At 29.4% G+C, this 17,712-nt stretch overlaps 2 protein-coding genes across 2 annotated transcripts; one reads left to right on the forward strand and one right to left on the reverse strand.

The window, feature by feature from the left end:
* The first annotated feature begins 291 nt into the window (after window positions 1–291).
* On the forward strand, window positions 292–2,308 carry LOC114406790 (homeobox-leucine zipper protein HOX11-like). Its single transcript, XM_028369607.1, has 4 exons — window positions 292–808; window positions 952–1,205; window positions 1,650–1,729; window positions 1,831–2,308. Exons 1-4 carry the CDS (start codon window positions 607–609, stop codon window positions 2,159–2,161), a joined length of 867 nt encoding a protein of 288 aa, XP_028225408.1. The 5' UTR covers window positions 292–606; the 3' UTR covers window positions 2,162–2,308.
* Window positions 2,309–5,252: 2,944 nt separating this feature from the next.
* Window positions 5,253–8,636, reverse strand: LOC114406791 (protein trichome birefringence-like). Its single transcript, XM_028369608.1, has 5 exons — window positions 7,401–8,636; window positions 7,002–7,194; window positions 6,714–6,907; window positions 6,392–6,550; window positions 5,253–6,042 (listed from the first exon to the last, which is right to left on the reverse strand). Exons 1-5 carry the CDS (start codon window positions 8,366–8,368, stop codon window positions 5,688–5,690), a joined length of 1,869 nt encoding a protein of 622 aa, XP_028225409.1. The 5' UTR covers window positions 8,369–8,636; the 3' UTR covers window positions 5,253–5,687.
* Window positions 8,637–17,712: the final 9,076 nt, after the last annotated feature.

A 17,712-nucleotide genomic window follows, 5' to 3' on the forward strand; every position in this document is an offset into this window, starting at 1 on the left:
GCGCAATGTTTCAGGCCCGCCCTTGTTTTGTGATTATCTACGGGTGTGGCATGAAACAGTTGCAGTATTTGTATGTTTAAATAGGATTTTTCTTTTTATTTTTTTACTTTGAGTAGGAGTACAGTACAGAATACAATAGCATGGAAAGTAAAATAAATAATAAAATTTAAAAAAAAAAATGTAAGAGTTGTTTCAATTTCAATGGATTCACGTGCGTTTGTCAAGTTGGAACTGTGGGTCAATCTTTTCTCCACGCAGAGGAAATAAAAGGTAGTAGTAGGTCGCTTTGTTGTAGAAAGGAGGAGAGTAGTTATTCATTTTGTGCAGCACTCTGGTCTGTGTGCGAGCCTTTTGAGACTCCACAACTTTCTTCTTTGCTTTGTAGTATAACTATAAACCATTTAGTGACTACATAGAAATAGAGAGATATATAGATAGAGTCTTTGCTTTCAAAGTAGAGTAAAGTCTACACTTGCTTCGCGAAACCACACTCCTCTTCTAAATACCCTTTATTTATTTCTTTCTTTTGCAACAATATATATAATACCCGAAACCCTTCTCTTTTATAGTTTCTCTACCCACACTATCTTAATTAAGTTGTCACAGATGGAGCTAGCTTTGAGCTTAGGCGACACACCCAAAACCGTCTCTTTGGCCACAAAAAATGATTCAGTGAGTTTGTGCATAGCACTGGCTGATGACAAAAGGGGTTCTTCATATCCACCCGTTCAGCTCGACCTTCTTCCTTCAACACCAGTTCTTCCTTTTTCACACTCACACCTTCGAATTCCATGGCTCTCCGATGCACGTACGTAATAAACACCTTCTTTAGTCTTTCTAAATCATCATTTAAACCCTTAGCTTTTAACACACACAAGTTTATCTACTTTTATTTAGGATATTCTTAGTTAATTGTTTCATTATGTTTGTGTATACAACATATATATACAGTGGGTATGGAACGTGTGACATCAGAGATTCCGGTGAGGGTGGTGGATGACACCGACGATGGTGCTGCACTTTCATCTCCCAACAGTGCAGTGTCATCTTTTCAGATGGATTATTGTGTCAGGAACAATAGAAAGTCTAGTGAAGGTGCCAGCGATGACGACGAAAATGGCTCATCAAGGAAGAAACTAAGACTCTCCAAACAACAATCAGCTTTCCTCGAAGACAGCTTCAAAGAACACACCACTCTCAATCCCGTAACTTTCACTTTCCTTTTCTCTTTCTCTATTATTTTTTTTTAATCATTGAAAGATAGAATAATATCTATAATTTTATTCAAGTTTAATTATAACTGTACAAGATATATACATAGAGTAGAATACAGATGAATAATAAACTTCAAATTATTTATAATTTGAATTTAACTATATTTATAACTAAAATTTAAAATATAACAACTTGTAACTAATTTTTTTTATCATATTAATGGTCTAACGAATATTACAAAATATATTGATGACAAAAATATAGCTAATTATCTTTAACAAGGTCTTCTTTCAACTAGTTTTTTTTCTAGATTTTGCTTAAAAAATTCAAACACTAATCAGTCCTTAATTCGCATTCCTTAGTTTAATACTACATAAACATCTTAGTACTATTTTAATTTCTTATTTTTTTTTATTTACAATGAAATCGTGCAGAAGCAAAAACTTGCACTTGCAAAACAGTTAAATCTCCGTCCCCGTCAGGTGGAAGTTTGGTTTCAGAACAGAAGGGCAAGGTAAGAACTAATTAAGAACGTACTATAAAGAACATGAAGCTATGTTTGTTGGTTTTGTTTTGTTTTGTTTTTCTGAAAAAAAAAAACAAGAATAATGACAGGACAAAGTTGAAGCAGACAGAAGTGGATTGTGAGTACTTAAAGAGATGCTGCGAGAGTCTGACAGAAGAGAATAGGAGATTGCAGAAGGAACTGCAAGAACTGAGGGCTTTGAAAACATGTCAACCGTTTTTCATGCAGCTTCCAGCTACCACCCTCACCATGTGTCCCGCTTGTGAACGCGTCGCCACCAACACCGCCACCGGAGCCGCCGCCGCCGCCGCTTCCACCACCACCACCAATAATAATAATGCCTCTGCCCCCACCAACAATAATAGTGTTTCTCAAATCTCTGCTGCGATGTCTGTTGACAAGCCCAGAATATTGCCCTGACCTAATGGTCAAGCCCACCTGCAGCAGGCCCAGATGGCCCATCAGATTGCTTTATCATCTGATTGACCTCTTTTTGTCGTTTAGGTATAATAATAATAAATTAATAATGTATATCAAAGAGGACAAAAAATCATTTTCGTATTTTCTTCAATTTTGAGTTAATTATCTTCATTCTTTCTTTTGTTATGCTGCTTAGCTTGTCCTCACCGTATATATCATCGGAACAATGATCTTTTTTGTTGATCAATAAGGAGATACCAATTATTTGAGTTATAATATTTTTTTTCTTTCTCTTCTTATGTCTCTTTAATTTGTAAAAAAAAAATGTACAAACTTTATAAACAACTATAATTTCTATTGTATGGGTTTATTATTTTAAGGTGAATTTCTATTGATATAACTTTATTGTTTTGTCACATTTTGTACAAACTTCTTATCTCTTCTTACAATATTAATTCAACTACGCTTTGTTTTGCCACATCATATTCATGATTAGGTGAATTTCTGTTGGTATAATTTTATTAAAATTAAACTATCCGTTTAGACTGTAATATTTAACTAGTATGCAATGATACTGTATTTTTTTTTACTTTGTCATCTAATTATATATTATAATGTATGATAATCTTTGTTTATTTTTATAATAGTAATTACTTTAAAGATTACTTACACCTTAGATAATTTCTGATTAATTTTTAGTATTGAAATTTTTACGTATGAAAATTAAAATCATATTCCAAGCTACCAATATGGATAAAAAAATCTACAATAACTTTTTATTCAACAAAAAAACATACCACAAAAGTAAACAAAATGCCAAGTCTTACATATATTTCTTTAATCGTTGATAAATCTTAAGATTAAGATTGGAATATAACCGTTAAAAGTGGTAATTAATTATTATGGTGGTCATTGATCCCGAGGTCAAAAGGGTGATACATAATTGGAAGATAACCGTTAAAAATCTTACATATATGTTAGAAGAAAGAGATGAATTTTCGTAACGAATTTTGTCCGTCACGGTGAAGAAAAAAAAGAGTTCACTGTAAATAAATGTGAAACAAGATAAAAGAATGTAAAAACACCTTGCTTTACTTCATTACTTTCCCATGTATATATAGATTGAATTACAAGATTCAAGATCAAAAAACTAACAGACATAAAATATGCTAATGGCTCTTGTTATCTCATCCCTAGAAACTGCTAACGACTAAAATTTAAACTTATCTTAGGCTTCCTCCAACAAAATATAATGAGTATATTTGGCAGGATTTTTAAAACATTTTTACTTTATTTGTATCATTTGATAAAGAAACTTATTTTAATTGGTTATAATGTTTTGATAATATTTCTAAAAACATTGTTTAATATATTGTTTGATCATATAAGATTATAAGTTCTTTTTTTCTTTCCTATCTTATCATAATTTTTTATATTATATTATATTATTTTGTATTCATTAATTAGTTTTAAATCCAATTTTATTAAATACTTATAATTTAATTGGTTAATTTATTAAGTTTTTCAGATATGCCGGCGTAATATAGAGCAACTCTTTGGATCTAACATGTTCCCAATTTTAAATAACTTAACAAATCCATCTTTTTCGAAAAATAAAACAACAACATCCCATCCTCCATAGTGGAAGTTTCTCAGTTTAGGGAAATTGGGCTCCACAAAACTTTGGTTGGTCCTCAATTAAAATGGCTTGACTTTTCAATGCACCGCCACAACTCTTTTTTTTTTTTTTTCCTTTCTGTTTTGCCAGGAACATCATTGCAAAATTTTAAGTTTTTTTTTTTTACAAAAAAGTTTAAGTGAATGAAATTTCAAAGCTCACTAAAATCAAAAGATGTCCCAAGATTTAAACAACACTTACATCATCTGGGTACGAGAAAAATAAACATTTACCCTTGAATCATATTATAAATGTTTACAATTAAAGCATAAATATCAACCACGTATTTTTAGCATAAATATAATGTTAATAGACGTTAGTGATTTTATTTTTTTCCTCTTCATGTTGAGTTTTCTTTTTGTAGGCATTCACTTCACGATAAACACGCGTCCGGAACATATGTGAAATGAAGAACCTAAGAATATTAGGCAAGCATAACATTTACGTGAAACTGTGAAAGTACGTCATTCACAATTACTCTACTCATCGTTCCGTACGAGGTAAATTGATTTATTGAGTGAAAATACACCTCGAGATTTAATCAGATTTTTTTCCTTCTGAAAAGAAACATGTTAAGGGGCCAACCCACACTCCCTTTTTTTTTGTTCATTCTGAATATGAAATAGAAAAAGTTCAAAAAAAAAACGGTAGTTGGATATGCAAGTTTAATTAATGGACATGCTAAGTGCACCTAGCAACATTGCTGTACACCCAACAATTAAAAAAATGGACAAAATTGTCCTTGTGTTAAAAAATAATTTTTTCTTTCAAAAGAAGGTTCTTCCTGAAAGAACCGAAGAAGCTACCGGAAGAAGGTTTTTCCATTATAACAAATTATTCTATCATAAGAACCTTCTTCCGGTTGTTCTAATGGAAGAACTTTCTTCTGAAGAAGTTACCGGAAGGTTCTTCTGGTAAAACAAATTACTCTATCAGAAGAACCTTCTTTCGAAAAGCTACCGAAAGAACCTTCTTCCGGAAAGCTACTAGAAGAAGGTTCTTCTGGAAGAACAATTTGTTCATCCGGAAGAACCTTCTTCCAGTAGAACAATTTGTTTTATTGGAAAAATCCTCTTCCGGAGAAGTTACCGGAAGAACTTCTCCCGATAAAACAATTTGTTCTTCCAAAAGAACCTTCTTCCGGTAGAACAAATTCTTCTGGTAGAATAAATTGTTTTACCGGATGAAGAAATTATTTTTTAAAAAATTAATTTTATTTTCAAACTTTGACACAAGGACAATTTTATACATTCACTTAATTGCGGGGTGCACCTAGCATGTCCCTTTAATTAATCCTGTGACCGAAATAATAAAAGGGAAGGAGAATAATAACGTACACAGCTTGCAATAGTCAGGCTTCATGAGACTAGGAAGAAAAAGTTCACTGTGCAATCGGATAAATTAACAGAAGGGTGCTGGAACAGTTCATCTCAATAATTTGATTATAGTAATATATAAAATCTAATTGATTATAGATTTACACCAAGAATCAGCCTTTCAGGCAAGAAAGAAAATGAAGATGCAAGGTAAGGGATGATTTACAATAACAAATAACACCATCCTCGTATTCTCTCCTCTCCTCACCAATTTGTTTTCCATATGAACAAATTTATTACACAGGATCAAGGTACTCACATCTCTTAATTCTGTATTATATTGGTTCACTTAATTTTATGAACCTTTAAAATAAATGCAAAAGGCACTTTCTTCTGTAGATGGTTTCTTTTTCTTTCTTTCACCATCCTGGACATGCGTGGGAACAAAAATGGAACATACAGCAGCTGCATCTGTTTGAGCTTAACTCATTGACCATAAGTGAGGCAGAAGTTTGGTAGTTTATGTGTTTACCTATGCTTTCTTCTGCTCATGCTGATTCCGATACTCTCTCAACAGAAGTTCAGCGTAGAGAATTTCATTCCATAAATCAGGAACACCCGGAAGGCACCAGTGGCTGCAGTCTTGGAATCTCAAAGGTGATTTTAGTTCCTCAGGTGATAGATTTTGCTTCCTGTATATGGAGGGGTGACCATCCTTCCGGAAATCCGTCATTCTAGTGATGTTTTGGTAAGTCACACGGGTTTTCATATTCTTTAGCACCTTCTCCAAAACCTTCATCTTATCTGGATACTCGGTTAGGTACTTCTCGTTGTCAATTGGATCAGTTTCACTATCACATTGACCACCTGAATTCCATTGTCCACCACTGCAGTATCATTAATAGAAACACAAAAGTTTATAGTGATCAGTAAAGACTTCTAATGGGAACTCAAGAAATGTGTTTTCAATTTGCAAGTAATGAAATTGAAGTGAAGAGTAATGTGATGTGAAACCAAAACAAGTATAAAAATTACCAATACAATTGTATTAAGAGTTTAATTTTCATCTGACGTCATTGTAAATAATTTTATACTATTAATCAATTAGAAATCATCCTAATTATGACTTTTAAAGTAATTACTATAAAATTCAACAATTTTTTCCATATATGACAATCCATGATTAGGTGATAGTGTATCAGTACATTGAAATTAAATTAATTCTTTGTACTTCACCTGAAGTGGGATGCAGAATAGCCTCTGAAGAAGACCGTGGTCTTGGATGGATTTATGTTGGCATCAACCCACCTGCTCCAAGTTGTTAAAGCTCTTCGGAATGCCTCAAGAACGTTTAATTCGGAATACACATGGTTACCTTCTTGATAATAGTCCTGCCTGAAAATTGTCATGCGCAATTTAAAGCTTATGTTCATAACAAGGGTATGGTTCTCTAATCTTGAAACTTACAAAACAGTTATGAATAAGTATGCAGGCATGCAGGTACATAATGAAACAGTATCGATAGCAATCATTGCAAAGGGAAGTTGATTGTAATTACCCTTTAGAAGTTTTATCATGAGTCCACCAGTGGCCAGTGTTGAAGACGAGAATATCTGCATCTTTATATTGAGATGAAGATTTACCAACCAAATCGAGACGAAGTGTTTCCTTCTTTGTCCCATTCTTATCAGTCATTTCCCCTTCTTGAACCAAGAATGGAGACACAAAAAGCTCCACGGAGAAGTGATAATCCTATTGAGATACCAAACCAGCTCTGTGAGGTAAAGAATAATAAATCAAAGCAGAAATAAGGAAAAAGTAGAACGCACAAGAGTTCAACACTCACTTCGAAAACAAATGAATAAGCGGCTTCGCCTCTGAAATTAACTCTTCCATTTACTTCATAAACATTGTGTTTATTTTTCACAGCATTTCTCAATATGCAAATCAAAGACTCCCACATGTTCCTATTGAGCGAATCGCCAACAAAAACCAGTCGTTTCCCTCTCAACAATTGCAGCATTCGATGCGCATCCAACCTATATTACCAATTCAACCAAATTTTGGGACCCCCCAAAAGAAAATTAGCAAATGAATCAATTCAAGTATAATACAAGACAACAAATTCACATTACCAAAATAAAATAGACAAAATATTGTCAATTTTGGACAAAAACATAAACACCCATGAAGTTAAAAACTTTACCATCTAAAACTAACCAACAAATTAAACAGATTCGAATACCTTGGAAGGGTGCAACCCTTTGGCTTCCACTTATATTTCTGATAATCCTTATCAGGCCTTCCATTCCTAATACAATTGAACTGTTCATCAATCAAAGAGCAAGAATCTGGCTTATAGAGAGGATATGCATCATCCTTAACCCACTCTCCATCAAAAAAATCACACTTCATCAGAGACTCCATCGATTCATCGTTCCCCTTAGCGTGATCCTTCCCATTGTTCTGTTTCCTCGCCAGAGAAGCGGTGTAATTATCATTAGACACAACAGTACCCTTCACCAAATCCACCTTCACCGAAGAATTAGAACTCGTGTTCAGATTTGGAACATTCTGAACAGGGAAACTCACTGAAACATTGGTTGCAGTTGCAGTTGCAGTAGCATTTGTAGTTTGATTTGTGCTCGCAGATTTAGCTTCATCAGAGTTAAAAGTCTGATTTTTTACAGCACCTGGCGGTTCCTTACTTGCAAGGAATGGTGGTGACTTCACCTCCAAACTTGGCGCGTGAGAATCCGTGGTCTGGTTTGTGGTTGGAACAGGAACTGCATGTTGGGTTGAATTCACCAAGGTTGTCTGGGTTCTGTTTTCTAAAGAGGTTTGTTTGAGTGTTTGAGATTCTAAGGCTGTTTTTGGATAAGGAGATAAAGAAGTGGCATTGGTAGATCTAAAAGAGTGAGTGTTGTTATGCAGGGGATCAGAAGAATTGGAGGGTGAAGTAGTGTTTGGGAAAAGGAGAGAGAAAATGTTAGGAATTTGAGGCTTGTAGGAGCCGTCGGTGGTGGATGTGGGAGAGAATATGTTGGTGAACCAAGGTGAAGAAGCGTTTGAAGAAGGGGAAAAGGCTAAGAAAACAGTGAAAGCGACGAAGGCGAGTATGAAAGAGTATGCAGCAGCCACCGTTTTTCTGGTTTTGAGAATGGAAGAGACGTTGGTACCAGCGATGGGAACATACTTGGTGGCATCAGCCATGGAGGTTGAAGGGTGCAAGAACAAAGTACTATTAAGGGTTGAGAGAGAAAGTGAAGTAGTTGCGGTCTTGAGGGGTGCAAGGAGAGTGAAAGTAAAAGAATGGGTGGGGTGGGTGAGTGAACCACGATGATAACTAAAATCTAGAAAGTGCGTTTCGAATACCAGAGCTAGACTTGAGTGTGTCAAGCGTAGAAAATAGAAAGAGAAAGAGAGTAAATAATAAAGGAGAGACGAGGAGGAACCATCGTCTTTCTTTGCCCGACGACTTTCCTTGTCAAGATCATGGATTATGAGATTTTCATGGCTTACAAGAATAAAAATTAGTTTAAATTCACAGTTTTGTAAAGATACAAATTGTTTATATAGGAATTTATAGGTTAAATAATTTTTTTGTTTTTTATCTTTTAAACAATTCAATTTAATTTTTTATCTTATTTTCAGTTCAATTTAATTTTTTTATCTTTTAAACATTTTAATTTGATTATTTATCTTATTTTTCATTCAATTTAATCTTTTATCTTTTAAAAATTAAAATTTGATTATTTAATCTTTTATTTTTTTAAAATTTTAATTTGATTATTTATCTTATTTTAAGTTCAATTTAATCTTTTATCTTTTAAAAGTTACAATTTGATTATTTAATCTTTTATCTTTTAAAAATTACAATTTGATTATTTATCATTTAGTCTTTATCTTAATTTTTTGTTCAAACATTGTTGATAATTTAAAATTTTTTTTTTTCAATTTTCTCTTATTCTCCTCCACTTTATTTTTAACTAAAATAATTTATTTTTAAATAATTAACATTTTCAATCTTAAATGAATGAAAGGACCGAATTAAAAAATAATAATTAAATAAATTTAAAAAAAATAAATGACTAAAATGAACAAAAAATAATATAAAAAATCAAATTAAATTTTTTAAATGATAAAAAATTAAATTAAACCAAAAAATATAATAAATAACCAAATAAATCATTTGATCCAATTTATACGTATTAGTAATAAAGAGTATAACCGAAAATAAATTGCCTAAATTATTTTTATTTTAGAAGAAAAAAATAGGTCAAAGTCTTTTATTTTATTTTTTTTTATACAAAATTTTTTTAACTTAATATTATAAAATTAAATATAACGCATGGATACATAAAAAATCAATTAATGAATTTAAATATTCATTAAATGCATCATTAAAATCCTACTTCTCCCAGTATCTAATAATAGTACTATAAAGTTAAAACCCACTTTTAATTAAATGTTTTACTTTTTTCACTAAAAAATTCAACAATATACTCCTTCCATCTTATTATAATTATAAAAAAAGTATCTCAAAATAATTATGATTTTAATTTTTAATATAATATTAATTAATTTTTTCTGTCAATATTCCTTACGAGGGACAAAAAATAGATGAATTATTAATAATAAGATTAATTTTATAAAATTATTATTTTTTATTTATATATTTATTTTTCTTTGTTGGTATAAAATAACAATTATAATAATAATGAAAAAGTAAACGGAAAAAATTATCTAAATTATATTCTATATCTCATATAAATATGGACAACAACGATTATGTATATAAATATTCTCCTTACTTTTTATTATAAGATTTAAATGACTAATTCATTTATATTAAATAATTTAACTAATTTAAGTAAAATCATTAAATTTATTTTAAATTAATATTTTTCCAAAATGATTCTCGTAAACAAAGTTAGCAATTATAAATGAGTTATGTTTTTTCCTATCACATTATTCTCAAACTAAAATTAATAAAAAAATATTTTATAAAAAATAATTAATACATAAAAATATAAATTAAACTTTATAAAAAAAATCAAAATATACTTTTAATTTACACCTTATAATAAGAAGAAGAACGAGAGGAGTATAAAATATGATATAATGTAATAAAATGTACAGAAGAAGAAAAAACGGCTGAAACATGGGAATATGACCCATGTGTTGTCAGATTAACTAAGCCACTACAATGTCGTTTCGTGTCGGTGAAGCCGCGTTTGCAAATTGGAATATTGGATTTACACGACACGAAAATACATAGAAAACTAGACACCAATCCAATAAAAATTTATAGAAACCTGATAATGACATGATATATACGGTACAAAAATATGATAAAATCAATTTTTTTTTTTTTACAGCATGAGTATTACTGTAATTAAGAAAAAAATACACTTTAATATATCATTTTTAATATTTTTATAACTAAATAACAACTCACTAAATACTTAATAATAAAAAATATACAAAAATGTGTCAAGAATATACTGCCAATATTTTCTATTTAAGGTTAAAGATATATAATAAAACTTGGTAATTTATAATAATTTCAAATCTTATTGTTTTAAATAAATAGTTAACAATTTATTATCATATTGCTAAAATAACTTAAGAAAACGTTATAATAAATAGTGTATCACATCTAATGTATTAAAAAAGCCACGATAAATTTATGAATATTCTACCACATGTAAACATGTATTTAGTTACTTTGTGTGCGATGGAAAACTTGTAAGAAGACAGAATGAACTTTCTTAAGCTAAATATTTATATATTTTCTGTGAAAATTCAATTATTTATCATGAATATTAAATAAGTATGCATTAACATTTATAGATGTCTGAGAAAATTAAACATAAAAAGTTTTACATTATAAAAAAAATGCTTTTAACTTGTATTTTTGTAATGGAGCCATGGAGGTTTCGATATTTTCAAATTGATAAATGATTTCTAAGTATAAAAATTAAAAGGTAAAAGTTTGTTCAAAGTTAAACTAAAGGGTTAATTAAACAGAATTAAAATACTAATATATTTTTCTATCTATCTGCATGGGTGCACCGTACGGGTGGTACCGCCAAGACTTCCGTACGCGTCAATGGTGTCAATTTTTCACGATCGTATTCTATTCGACGGCATGGATCTACCGAACTCAGAACTACACGCGCTTCTGCTTGCTAGGTTTTTTTATTTTTATTTTTAAATATCCCTATCACATATCTCTATTTTAAAAAGAGAGGTCTTGTGGATATGTCTGCCCTATCAAAGTGTGTGTGGTACATGAGGCATTGGTGGGGACACACAACCACTGTTTTTGAAACATACATTTCCCGTGATGTACACTCTTTTTAGTATGGAAAATGATATTGGTTGCACTCAAATTTGAATACTCAATCACCACTTCAAAACAAGATTAATTGCATGTTAAAATATATTTCTTTTTGTAAGTGATTATTAATAAGTTTTTTTTCTATTGCGTGTAAGTAATTAATAATGTTAGGAGGTTGTTAAGTATCATATATGGTTATTTGCATATAAAACATTAAAATATTTAATAACAATAAATAATGTGTGAAATAAATTCGTCATATTTATTTCAGGCACTAAGACTAGTCCATTTTTTATTTAAGAATTAGAAGTAAAAATTCAAAAAAAAATTAATGGACAAAAACATAATTAACTCAAAAATTTAAGACTGGCACTTTTTTTATTTTTCTCCTCGGATCCTTTGTTTCGACTCAACCAAACAAACATCGTTTTCTATCCTTCCTTTATTCTCATTTCCTCTTTCTTATCTTTTTCTCGTTTTCATTTTCATCTACCCAACAAGAGTATTAGGCATATATCCATGAAATATTATCCTTTATGTACAGTCGTTAATTTCCTATAGAAAGATATGATCAATATCACTTTTAATTCTGCCTAATTACGTTAATTCTGCTTATAACTAAATTATGTTAATTCTGCCTAATTACCCAATTGTCAAATTATATTAACGTGTGACATCCCCGACAAGGCAAGGGGAACTGATGAGGATTAAACATCCGTAAAGAATTTCTGCCAACACAACAAATGCCGATTACTTCTCCACCACTAAGTAGAGAGAGGTCTGGTTGAAACATTACTTATTATCAGAATTTGCTTTACCACTTTTCTCCTATAGTAATAAAAACCATGATAAAATTATAATAAAAAAACATAAACATGGAAGCTTATAAAGTGTTAACTGAAATCTCTTTGATTTCTGTTTAATTTTCTTGGATCTTGATTATTCTATTTTCTCATTGGGCCACATTTCGTGGCTGTTATTATTTATATAAGTTTCGTTTGTCTTTCAAAAAAAAAACATTTTTTGATAAAATTACACAGGATTAATAAACTTAAGTAATGTTTTTTGACTTTTGAGAGAAGTAATGTTTGAAAGAGAAAAAACTTAAGTGCATGCATATTGACAAAAATATCTAAATACATTATTAATGTTATATCATTATTTTTAAAATATTTATATATCATTATTAACAAAATTAATTTATATCTAAAAGTGATTTTTATTAACATATTCAAATAACATTACTTTTCTTTAAATTACTGTTTCACTTCAAATTCACTTTTAACTAAAATTAATTTTACAAAATCAAAATAATCTAAACTCGAGTTATAACTGATAACCTAAACAAACACTTAAATATTAATATATATATATATATATATATATATATATATATATATATATATATATATATATATATATATCATTAAACGGGATCCATATATACCCTCCTCCTAATGGAAAAAAAATCAGAGCTAAAAATTAATTAACAAAAAGTCTCCAAAAATATTTTTTAAAATTAATATTTTATTCTCAATAGTAAAATTAAAAAATAATAAGTAATATTATAGATAAATATTTTTTCTCTTAATTAGTAACTATTTTATCTCATTAATTAACTTTTCCCTCATACAAATCCTAATTAAAATTCAAATAAACACTGAAATATATCAAAGCCATATATATATATATATATATATATTAGTTACAAATTAAAGTTACGCTTGTCAAATGTTGCCTTTCCTTTTCAACCGTATCAATATAAATCAATCTCTTTTATTTGATAGTTTCATTCCATACATTGCAACTGCCACTTTTTACTCTTATTCTTCTAAAATATTGTAATTACTCTAATTCTGAATTGTTATTTTCTATTTAAGATAATAAGATCAATCATACCTTAATAAAAGATTAAATAAATTGGTTTCCTTATTGATTAAAAAAATAGATATAAATAACTATAATAAGTTAGTTAGTAATTTTGCATTTAAATAACCAATTTAGATAATTTTCAATACTTTTAATAAATTTTAAAAGGCCTTAGTTTAAATTTTCTTTTTAAGTGTGATTATACGTTTAAGTAGCACTAGACGGGATCGTTACATACATAAATTCAGCAATTGTCAAGTTATTTCCCTTGGATTTGAAGTTTGAACCACCCTCATTTTTGAGCTAAAATTCAGACCATATGTGTATTTTTCATTCTTGAACTAAAATTTAGACCATGCATGTATTTTTCATTCTTGTTAATTTCTCACAAACCGGTGATTGATTTTTGGCGCACTACTGTACTGGCAGGATGCTGCATTAAACTTGCGTCACATTCATTCACCAAAATCTTTCCACCGACAGAAACATTATTCTACAACTGTCCCAACTTTTAGATCATGCATGCCAAACCAAATGACTTTCAATTGCAATTCCTTCGAACTCTGTCATCACTCTTTGTAGTGTGTATAGATCTGTATGTAGTCGTTGACTCCTTACAATTCTTTTTTGTCAAACACGTGTACGCAAAGTGCTGCATTGTGATCATTGTCTTATCCTGCTACACTACACATACCCACCTAATCGTGAACACATGGCGCGAGTTCATTTCATTTCTTTTGTCCTAGATTGCAACACTGTAAACGGCATAACATATGGAATCAATCGAAAAAAAAAAAAACTCAAACTTTATTTTCTAAGGAATCAGTGAAATGTGCTTTGAAATTTAATCTTATTTAGTTAATTAGGGTTATATTAGGGGGGTTTCTGATTAATCAAAGCAATCAGACCTAACTAAAATAAATGTTTGGACATCTTTGAATGAATATGACATTAATTCATTGGATCTTTCTTTTACCAGAAGGGTTGTTACTTACTAATAATGGAGTACTGTACTATATATATACACGAGACTTCCTTGTAGCAAAATTCTTGGGAACTTCTCCTAGTCCCTTGCCATTTTGACTTTTTGCAATTTCAAGAAGCATGTGTTTTCTTCGAGATTCTATTGAAAAAAAAAAACTTAGATCAATGTTAGGCAAAACAGTTTTCCAATTTAGTATTTTGATCCAAATGATTGCTTTTTATAATTTTTTTAGGAAAAGAATTAAATAATGATAGTAAAAAATTTTATATAGTTATTCGATTATAATTCATTATGGATAGGTTTATTCATTTTTAAAATAAATATTTAAAAAAAAATTATAATTAAATAATAATATAAAATTATTTTATATTATTAGTGTATAAACATTTAACCTTATTTTTTTCCCAGCATATTTCCTGTAACCAATTAACCATTAAATCTAATGTCTTTCTCAAAATAATTTGAATCATAATTTGTCACATTATGATAGATGGAACTCTTTATGCCAGACTAAATTGTGGTGATGGAATAGTTCCTTATGATAGACCAATGTTCGGTTCCATTTCCATATCATAAGTTCTTCGTATGTTCACTAGTTGTTTTCTCACATTTATGGGTTTAATAAAAAGTACAGTTCATGTTGCACGACTTCATTTACTTTAGAGTTTGTTACATAAGTTGGGGAAAACTATGCCTACCAAAAAGTTAGGGAAACTAGGTTTTATCACAACAAGCACGTGTTTTCTGTCATTAAGTTTGTACTTGAATACCAGTACACCAAAGATTAACTAACAAACTAATCAACCTCTAACTAATTAACTCATTAACTGATTTATCTAATATGCATAAGAACTTATTACACATTTACGCTCAATCTTAATCCTTATATGTTTAGGTATTTGTACTCCGAATAGAATATACTTAGCTTGGGTTTTTGTTTTCTTTGGAGACTTTGGATCCCTCTTCATTACTGAAAAGAAAAGGAAATGGAATTTTACGAATTAACTCTTGTACATTTCACCAAAATCAAAATACTCTACATATTTAAGGAAAAAACAGAAGTTGGGAATGCAGCTGAAATCGGCACATTTGTCATACATGGCTTTCGCGGGAGTCGATTCGTGGCAACAAAAATTTCTTTGGAGCTAAATATTGATTTAAATATATTTTTGTTCTTTATAATTTAATTTTTGTAAAATATGTATTTTATTTTTTTATCTTTAAAGTATTTTAAATAATGTTTTAAACAGTAAAAAAATATTATTTAAAACATTTCAAAAACGAAAAATAAAATAATCATATCTTTTAAGGACAAATACAAAAATAAAATGAAAAAAAAATAAATTACCTGAACTAATAATATATTTAAATCCTAAATATTTATAGACTTGTTAATAAAATCTGTAGAATACCAATAAAATAGAACCATATTATTTATACAGGATCGAATTTTTATAATTATTCACTTTTTTGCTTCTATTTTTCAGATACTTATTTTTTATTTTTTTTATTGTACTAGTTTTGTAAAAGACATACAAATAGATTTTTATCTAAAATAAAAAGTAAAGGTTAGTCATAAATGTCTACTAGAGCGGAAAGGAACCATGTGAGTAAAAATGTAAAATATTAAAGACGTATGAGATTTGTGAACCTCCACATGGCAACGGATGGCGATTGTAGAAATGAGGTTATTGCTATTCTACCCAAAATATAAAAAGACAAATAATGTGCTTCAGAAAAACTAACACCCAAATCCCAACTGGAATCCATCATTTGGGGCCAGCAACCAAACACGTACAGACTCGACCAACAAGTCATTCAAATTAGATACGGGACAAAAAAAATTATTGGGAAGAAACTTTCTACTAAAAAGTGATTTTATTTTTTGATGAAAATTTATTATTAATAAAATTAGTAAATTTTTTTTATGAATGTCATCTCAATCTGGATAATATTATTGATAAGTAAAAATGTAAATTTGGTTTTTTTATTTGATTTAAATTTATAATTTTGATTCTTTTATAATTTAATTTATTATTTTACTAATTCTAAAATGATAAGATTGCACACAGAACACGTATATAGACTAAATTCGTGAATTAAATTATAAGAAAATCAAAATTATAAATTTAGAACAAATAAGGGATTAAATTTGTAATTTTACTTTATCGATATAATTTTTTTATTTGTTTATTTTACTCTTTTTCTTTGTGTTTTTTTACTGTGTTTACTTTTTATATTTTTTACCATGCTTTTAAGCATGGACACTTGAAAAAAAAAAAACATAACATGATCGCTTGCTTGGAAATTAAACACGTATGTATGCCTAGGTGACCCGATCACTTTCTTTTGCACCGTTGGATTGTTTCAACCAGTCCACAACTCATGTGACCAAGCGTGCGTCGTACTATATAATAAGTTAAGAACACAGTTCTCCTTTGATCAGAAAAAGGAAAAAAAAAAGTAGTTAATTTGTGAGTTTATAAGATTAGAAATTTAAGAATATTTAGATGTGGCTTGGTTCCAGTGTTTTTTTTTTATTTTGAAAGAAAAATGAAAACAAAAACATAAGAGTAAAAATAATTTTTTTTAATTTTTTAAAATATTTTCGCTAAAAAATTTCAAAAAATAAGTTCAAAACTAGAAATAACACATGAATGGTTTCAATATTTTCTGAAGAAATAAAAATATAATGACATCTTAAAATATTTTTTTTGATATATGTTTTCTAAATTTTTAAAATAAAATTATTTTCAAAAAAATAAATAAACAATCAAATCAAACATCAATTTAGTGAACCTTTGGCCTTTACTTTGGAGACTTTAAGGAAAAATAAAGAGACTGGTCTTGTCACATGATCCACCAACCCGATTATTTTCTAAGAGATAGAGCAAGGCATGCTTTGCAGTGCAGTGAGTCCCAGAAAGCATGCCGAGAATTACTAGTATTTCTGTTCTTCCATTTGAAGCAAACTTACTTATTAAGCATATGCACCCCTACCTGCTCTCTTTGCCCATTTATGAACCTGAAAAACGAATCAATTATGAAATTAGGACCATCTTGACCAATTGCCGTTCAATCATTTTATACAAAAAAAACAACAACAAAGAAGTTATTTCTTCTCTAGCATAAGGTCATTCTTCTAAGTCCCTAGAAATTGATGATCACACTTCTCGTAGTGAACCTTTAACCTGCATGTAATAACTATCAAGATTGTTAAAATATAAGACAAGCCTAACATATGGTCAAAATAACTTTACATATTTGACTAGTAAAATTATTGTTTAAATTAGTTGGGCTCGGCCCAATGCAGTTCACATGGAGTCAACACAGTCCACAATAATTGGACCAAGAAAA

This window comes from Glycine soja, chromosome 3 (genome assembly GCF_004193775.1).
Source record: "Glycine soja cultivar W05 chromosome 3, ASM419377v2, whole genome shotgun sequence".
In the NCBI taxonomy this organism is placed as follows: Eukaryota; Viridiplantae; Streptophyta; class Magnoliopsida; order Fabales; family Fabaceae; genus Glycine; species Glycine soja.